At 37.5% G+C, this 8,911-nt stretch overlaps 1 protein-coding gene across 1 annotated transcript in view; it reads left to right on the forward strand.

The window, feature by feature from the left end:
• Window positions 1–8,911, forward strand: part of LOC107098030 (liprin-beta-2-like) — a 128,060-nt gene that overhangs the window by 24,152 nt on the left and 94,997 nt on the right. The window contains exon 2 of the mRNA XM_015395456.1: window positions 8,774–8,870. Coding sequence (XP_015250942.1) covers window positions 8,789–8,870 — 82 coding nt within the window. The 5' untranslated portion in view covers window positions 8,774–8,788. The remainder of the gene's footprint in view (window positions 1–8,773; window positions 8,871–8,911) is intronic.

The following is an 8,911-nucleotide window of genomic DNA, read 5'->3' on the forward strand; positions in this document are numbered from 1 at the left end:
CGAAGCATTTCGGTCGGTACCATAAAAGAACTGAAGTTCGGTACCCAGCCCTATTCGTCATAGGGTCAGTTGAAAATGGTGACAAGCATGTGGGACGGCCTTACGTAAACGTATCATCGGAATGCTTGACCACTTATTTAGATGATCCATCCGGAAAAAGATCATCCTCTACTAAACCTTTAAGAGCAGCACTACTAACATAAGTAAGAACTTACTTACCTCTTGGTAAAACGTCCAGTCAAATACTGAGTAATTACTGGTTCATAACACTTGATTTCACACTAAAAACAATGTAATCAGGTAAACCGTTATGTGCAAGTTCTGGTATCTCAAAATATAATACACAGGTAAAGAATATTAAAACAAAGTAACATATTCAGGCAGAAGAAACATTTTTCGCAACTTTTTTCTTTACTCTTATAAAAGCAATTTTTACAGTAGGTAATTCATCATATATGCATCTGCAATGTCCACTGTTTGCTTATATTCTCCTGATCTATGGGGGGGCAGAGTGATAGTCTCACAAGAATATTATTTAACTAAAAGCAAGAAATGCAGAAGAGTTAAAACTCTCCTAAAAATATTTTTTTTTTCCCCTGAAAGTTACTCAAGTAAATTTGAGTGAAATGTTTATTCACATTGCTTCCTGTTACCCTCATGGTGATCTGGAAGTCATGTGTTGTTTAGTGTGAGGGTTCATTACCCTCCCTCTGAAGGCAAAACAGATTACAGCTTTAATAGCAGACGTCAAGTGGACTGACTGGAGTTTAGCACAGATCCCTGACAAAAGGGAAGAATTGGATGATATGAACAGGAATACATTATACCGAGAGAAGAAACTAAGTGAAGGTTTCGAAAGCACTGGAAAAAGACTGATAAGCACAAAAAACGAACAAGCAGCTTAACGGAAAGCATTGCAGTGCTGTGAGGCGCATTTAGCTTTTACTGTTACCCCCCCAGCAGCAGTGCATCAGCCACGGTTCACATATCGCAGCCTACCCACTGTGATATACTGAAAAAGATCATCTAACCAGTTTGCAAGCTCACAAACTGCACAGGGACGATACCCTTATATCTTCCGTCTGTGTCTACATTTGCTGGCAGCACAAAGAGAGAGAGTCTCCCACTGATAAAGGCACTATGTGGACTATTAAACGGTTATGCCTCTGGCCTTATACCACACATAAGGCCAATTGGGGAGTTGGATGATGCAGAAAGAATTTTAAAGTTTGAAGAACAAAATTTAACATGAACAGCAGTTCATTATTGAATCTTAAACAATAGCTTTTTGAAAGAACTGTTAAGAAAACCATATTTTAACCGTCAAAATCATTCAAACTGCTGCCAGATGTCATATTGAGCAGTGCAGTTTGCTTTTCTTCAAAAAATGAAACGGGCATCCTGTATTTCAAAAGAGGAAAGAACATCCACCGTAACGAGAAGATTGGTGTTGAAAACATTGTTTTTTATTTGCTATAGTAATAATAGTCTAATCCTTTTAGATTTGCTGTTGACCAGTTTTATTTTTTTCGGTTTTGATAAAAAGTCAATGATCTTAAAGGTTTAAAGGTCTCTCTGCCATCACCCTAATCTTAAGATCCACATTCTCTGCAACAAAGCTTAAACTGAGTCCCTGTTTTAAGTCAAATATCAATTCAACTTCCTATAAATGATAATTTGGGGTTATATCCTTCCATTCATTTTCTCCTGCTTAGTTCTAGTCAGGGGGGCGATGGGACCGGAGCCTATCTGTGGCAGACTATGGGTGACAGGCGGGGCACACCCTGGACAGATCACCAGTCTATCACAGGTTAACACAGAGACAAACAAAGACACACAACCTTGCACACACACACACACTCATACCTAGCAGTCATGTGTTTGGACTGTGGGAGTACCCGGAGAGAACCAACACATGCACAGGGAGAACATGGAAACTCTATGCAGAAAGACCCCAGAGCAGGAATCGAACCCAGAATCTTCTAACTGCAAGGTAAAAGTGTTACCCATGTGCCCATTGGGTTATCATTGTAAAAAAAATAAAAAAAAATAAATCAGTTTATTTTCTGTATTTAAAGGAACAGTGTGATTTTTAGCCACAAGGCGACTAGTGGCTAAAAATAACTCTCTATCAGACCTTTAAGTTAAAGGTTAAGCAGCTCTGAAAGCTGGCACTGCATGTCTGTAAAAGATCCAGCCTCCCTCAGTGTTCTGGAATCTGCTAGCAGACCACTTTGGACCATCAGATGATGCGGACATTGCAGAACCCATTTTATACCACGATGGCCACCGTTTTGTTTGAGTGGGAAAAGCAGTGCGGTTGTTATTTGGGAAGTAGCAGTACCCCACTGTATGGTAGTTTAAAGGTATAGTCGAGGAGTTTCGCAAACTTTTGACTCGCCCTCTTCACTTTAAAAATGCACATACACAACTGTATAGCCGCTCTCGAGAGGGAACGGCTATTAAACGTGTGTGAGAGCGTGCACAAGCCTACTTCTCCTCGTGCACGCTCTGTTTAAAAGTGTCTGTTTGCGTCGCTCATTCAAGCTTATTTTCCAAAAGATTTGCAATTTTTCCACTATGTCAGCCTCACCACTGGGAAATGAAAATGGCGATTAACACGTCGGACGGCCTAATGTAAACATATCACCAGAATGAGTGAGAATTAGGAGGATCACTTATGTTGATGATCCACCTGGAAAAAGAGCATCCTCCACTATACCTTTAACATTCATTTTTAATGGAAAATCGAAATGCCCAAGCAAATAGATATTTATTTTTTTATTTTAACAACAAACATTTTCAATGCATGTATGAAAATGAAGTATGGATGGGCAAAATCTAAAGTATTTTTATGCATTTTGATAAACTCAGTGGATTTTAATCTGTTTTCTTTACCAGTTTAAGTCTTGCAAGTTTATCATGAGGTGAAGGGGGGATTTAAAGTGGGACAGAAGAGAGGAGAAACTGTAACTTCCTGTTTTCATCTCTGGACTTAAGATGGCCTTTTTTTATTTTGCATGTTCATATATATATATATTTTTTTTAAGGTTTGCTGTAAAAGCAAATTATTTCTATTTTCTTTGTCCAGAAAGTTTCTATTTGACGCCATCCGAAGTCTGAATATGAAAACAGGAAGTGACTCTGTTACTGTTTGGTTTCTGCTCTCGTATTAAAGGCCAGTTCATGGAGCAGATTCTCTGATAAGCCCTGCATTCACATGACATTTGTATCAGTAATAAGAACGATGGATGTACTATAATCTTAAACCCTTGGTGGGATCATTAAATGCTTGCTCTGATGCTGCACTAGTAGATGCTTTTTTCCTGCCTTAGACCTGCGATGTATTGGTGTTTAATTCTGAAAACATATGTGCTTCTCCTGCAGGTTCAGGGATTAGTGGCTCTTTAGTTAGTAGCTTATCCCACTTAAAGCAGCGTAGAGGGGGGGTGGTAGGTGTTTGTGTGCCTCTGAGGAAGCTTCTGAGCAGAGTTGCTAAATTTTTGTGCATTGTTATTATGAACTGCGCTGTCAGTGTGTAAACATGTTAGTCTTGCTTTCTTGGCTGTTTTTAAAGAAGCGTTTTAAATCCTGTTGGTTTCAGAATGAAATTAAAACAGTTTACATTGACTGCAGCAGGAAGCCATAAGCAGTCTGTAAACTGCAGAACCTGTTTTAGGTTTAGCAGGGAGAGCTGTCGGCACCGGAGCGGATGTAGGTGAGGGTTTTCTATGTCATGTAGGAAAACGGGTTTTTCAGGTGTGTAATCTTTATGGGAAAAGACGTCTCACTTCATTAGAAGGTGCTCTAGTAGCTACCTTTTTCCTTTTTGTTTTCCTAAAATAAGGCTTCCTCAAAAAGACAAAATACTTAAAGTAAACTTAAATTATCTTTTTATCCAAGTTGAAAAAATGATGAACTTCTAAAAAAAGGTGTCATGTTAGCCTCTGGTTATTTTGGAAGTTTATTCTGGTTTTGAATTTTCACTCATGCACTGATTTAAGCATGTGTGCTAGTTTTAGACTAAATCATTTTCAACTAACACAACAGATTTAGTCCAACATCTCAACCCCTAGTGTATAAGGAAGGATGGATGTTTTTTGCAGGTTTATATTGGTTTAAATTTTCCATTTCGTACGTATTTTTTTGTTTTGCCATTTCGTTTTGTATTTGCAGCTTTAAAATCTGATTAAAAACTGATCTAAACATGAATAACTTTCTTTTTCACCAAAGTTTCACTAACAAAGGTTTGTCAGTACAAACTTTCACCATTCATCGTATATATGTTAAATCGGTTATTCTGAATCCGTTAAGAATTACAATCTCATCAAGGTGGCTTCCTTTTGTGAAGCTGGCCGTGCAGTTTATTCTTCACGCATTTTTTCCCCAAACATTATCAAAGCCTTTGCTGAAATCTATTAAAATGCTTTAATTTCACATGAAAAAAAAAAACAACAAAAAAACAGTTGCACCAAGCACAGGCAGCCTAAAATAGAAGTAGTTTACCTAGAACAAGAAGGGCTGATGCAGGTGAGCAAAAGCCATAGTGGAACAAAATGTTGAAATTTTTCTTTCATTGGCTATTTTTTTTCTAGAGGCTTGTCTAGAAAGTGATGCCTGAATGAGGCTTAGTTGAAAGTAAACCAGCCTAATTTCCTTAGTATTAGAGATTAGTAACCATGCTTCTATTGCTTATAATAAAATGAAATTTTAACCCCAACAAGCCGTGTTCTCATGTAGAAATTATACCGTTTTTATGTGCGAGCGAGAAGTCATTGAAATGGAGACGAATGCTTTACTCCTACAATTCTAACCAAGTTTTATGCGTAATGGGCATATTAAATTTGATCTTTGGGCTCAGTGGAGACGTATGACGTTTCAAGAGATCTTATTAGAGTTTTCTGATGTGCACTGCAAAAACTGATCTAAAAATAACACCAAACATTTCAATATTTTCCTTAATTTGAGCACATAAATAAAACCTTCCAATATTTAAATGAAGATTTTAAATAAGTTAATTATGTATTATGCACTTGAAATACACTTATTGTTTTCTTTCTAATTTTAAACCTTAATTATCCTCTTCCAATGAGGAAATACAATTATTATAACAAAAATTACTAGCTTAGATTTCTATTTATGCAGTCATAAACTGATAAATATTCCCTTTTTTTAGCACAGTTAAGTGCAGTATTGCAAGAGCTTAATGAAGAAATGCCAAATGTAATACAAATAGGTATAAAATAGAAGTAATTAACAGCCCTAACAGTAAACGATGCTCAAAAAACACAGAAAAACATGAGATTCTGGCGTATAGTCATGTATTCTGTGGTGCAGTTTGCGAGACATTGGATGGGATTGTTGCTCTTTGCAGTTTGTCCTGTCAGCTCTGTACTAAAGCAGGACAGTAAATCCTGCATCAGCACCCTCCTGCGTATGCAGTCCCACAAGAAAACTAATTTGCTTACTTCCTCAAACACAGACTCATGCTGTAAGAACAAGGCCACATTGTGTGTGGAGGTCAACTCTCCTCACTGTGCTGTTAGTCATTCTGTTATTCTGTCTGGATCACGCCATCACACTCTCTCCTTTATTATATTTAATAAATGAATTACCAGAATTACATAAATCATATATCTGTGCAGATAGAAGCTGATGTGTTCTGGCTTAAAAACCCTAGACTGAAACAAGCAATCTTCTTTCTATATGCTGTTTTATTATGAGCATCAGCCGTCGTAATGGAGTGGAAGTTGCTGCTAATTCAGATGAACATTAGTCCGCTTTGTAGGGGGTTTATTCTCTCAAGGCATCTGCAGATTACATCATCGCCCTTCCCCTCAGTTTGCATTTGTTGCCTATTTGTTAGTAAGTTGGCATGACAGCATGATGGAGACATGAAGGAGAGATGACAGAAAAGGCATGAGTGGCAGGCAGTGATGGATGGGAGGGCTTCCAGGGCAGGAAAAGACAGCAGGGCAGAAGTTGAAGGAGAAGCCAAAAAGCAGCCATGGCAGACGGAGAATATTTCCTACTGAAATAAACACGTAGGTACTGAGAAGTGATGGTACTGATGCTGCAGCTTAAATGCATCTTCTATGCATATATGCAGCCCTGTATTAAAATAGACATCCAACATATTGAATATGGAGAGTTTTCTTAAAATGGAATAGATATTTGTAGAGAAATGAACTTTACTGACATCTGTTGGTGAGTTATCAAAGTTGCAGTATTATATTATATTAGAATTGGATTTAACCAAACAATATCCGGTCTTTCATGCTGGATGAAAGCAAGATATTATCTAATGGATATCAGTCATATGGTTGTTAACAGGTGTCTCCTGCAAACTGAATTTATGCAACACTCAAAAAAATTATGTTTGAAAATGACCAATTATCACCGGAGCAGCTGACTGGTGGTGGACATGTTGAATAGTGATCTTTACAGCATTTTTTTTTTTTTTGCACAAAAATAATCACTTACAATGAATTCTTTACAAAAAAAAAAAAAACAGAGGTGTTTTCAATTCAATAAAATAATCCTTTCAATAGTTGGTGGATCAGCATTTTGCTTCAATTAAAGCTCCAGTGATGCTATGAAAACTTTTGTTGTCTCATCAAGACTCTAAAGCTCAGTCAGATTTATAGGGAACATTTAGGGATGCGCATTTATCACATCATTTATGGTTAGTTTGATCAATTTGTGGTCATAGTAAATTTAAAAGTCTAAACATTAAATTTCCAATTTCGAAATGGATTGACGGGATATGATTGATGTGATATGCAGTGTTGGGAAAGTTCTCTTTCTATGTGAACTAGTTCAAAGTTCAGTTCACACATTTTAAAATGAACTAGTTCAGTTCATAGTTCATAATTCAAAATTTTGAACTAAGTTCACAGTTCCAAAAAATGAACTAGTTCATAGTTCTTTTTTTTTTTCATATATTGCTCAATTACACCATAGCCTACTGTAGAACCACAGACAGCAATTATTTTATCAGTTGTAACTCTGAAACTGTGCGTCAGATTTCATCTTCATATCCAGTTTTGAATCCTTATCCAACCAGGGTTTACATTAGCATTGAGGGGACAGCATTTCCCCATTGTTGCTTTAACGCTTTGTTGCTGTCCATTCACTTCACACTAGTAGCAGCTGCAGCTTTCACCCCTACAGTATATTCTCAAAAACATCAGGAAAAATGTGCTGCTTGAATGGTCTTTTTTATGAGGAATTATTAAAAGAAAAACAGGAAAGTAGTCTTTAAGGTGCAAATGATTTTTTTAATTGTAATTATTTTTTCCATTTGAAATCCCATTTCAGTACATACTAAAAAGGAATCCTGGAAAATTATACCAGGCAGGTTTAAGTGCGGATTTTTTTTACTGAAAGCCGGCGGGCAAAGTTTGCAGAGAAATGTCAGATTGTTGCCATCATCCTCACCGACCACCTGGTCATAAACCTGTTTTAAGTGATCATACTGCTGCTTTGTCGCCTCCACGGTCGCCTCCATGCTGCTGTGGCTTCCACGCTGCATTTTGTTTTGATGACGCACGCGGCTGTAGGCTACGACGCTGGTAGCTGCTGTTGCCAGATTGGGTGTTTTTCCCGCTACATATTAAGGCCTGTTTACGGTGTGATTTAGCCGGGGTTTCGCCTGGAGGGCTTTATAGAAATCTGGCAACCTATTGAACGGAGTTGAACTGAGAGAGCGTGCCGTTCACAGACACCAGAATGAACGAGTTCACAATAGCGTTCATCCGGCAGTAATGCAGTACGTTCAGTTCACGTTCGCCCAAAATATGAACGAGTTCATGAACTTTCGTTCAATGAACGCGTTCAGGCACAACACTGGTTGTATGCACTCACAGCTATGCAGTTAAACATGATTTTAAGGCGATATTTCCCAGCCGTAGGAGCATCTATGAACACCGGTTTCTAAAATCTGATTTGTAGCTGGATTTAAGTCCGGATTAGAACTTGTTATTCTGGCTAGAGAATTTCCGACATGATGACATGGAACAGAAGTCACACATGAGCAGCTGAATACTTTTAGAGCTCTGGTGGGAGCGTTAAAGTTGAAGTAAAACCTAATCGATTTGTGAAGTTAAAATCTAATAAAGGGGGAATGTTTTAGTCTCAGAATCTGATCCCTTATCTGCACAGTTTGCCAAATGGACTTACTCTTGTTCTGCTCTTAATATTCCCTCTGTTCTGCTGCAGCTGTTACATCATGCCTTTTAGTCCTGAATGATTTTGGCAATAATCGAAATTGTAATTGCATTTTATTTTCTCTTTCTTTCCAACAATAATGTATTTTAATTTAGATTTTCCTTTTCGCTAAACAGAAGCATGCACACATAAAGATGTTTGATTGTTTTCATGACCCTGAAAGCTTGCTTATCTAGATATACCCCTCTTTCTCTCTCTTTTGCATGTGTAAAGGCATTTTAAAGTGTATTAGTATCACCTAAAGTTTTGGAGTGAGAAATTTAGTGTCTTAATCATGCAAAATATCATGTAAACCCCTGCGATTAAAAAATGTAACTTTTTTTTTTAAATTGCAGTTATTTCACAGATGTTATTAATGACCCAGCCCTGATGTTATCAATATGTGAAGAAGTAATGAGACAATAAGATATGTTTTTAAAGTAGTGAGCAAAAGTAAAAAGTACCTAGAAAAATGTTCAAGTAAAGTACAGAAACAGGGGAAAAAAAGCCAACTAATTAAAATAACTCTGTATTTATGGTGATGTACTCTTTTTAATTTCCTTAGCGTACTGTGGATCTGATGCTTCCTGCCATCACAATGGAAACGGAGGCCAGTCACATGCTGGAGGCAGCACTGGAGCAGATGGACGACATCATTGCAGGTAAGAGCAGGAGGCAGCAGGAGTCTTCTGTGTGATGACGG

Source organism: Cyprinodon variegatus, unplaced genomic scaffold, assembly GCF_000732505.1.
Source record: "Cyprinodon variegatus isolate N-32 unplaced genomic scaffold, C_variegatus-1.0 Scaffold741, whole genome shotgun sequence".
Lineage (NCBI taxonomy): Eukaryota > Metazoa > Chordata > Actinopteri > Cyprinodontiformes > Cyprinodontidae > Cyprinodon > Cyprinodon variegatus.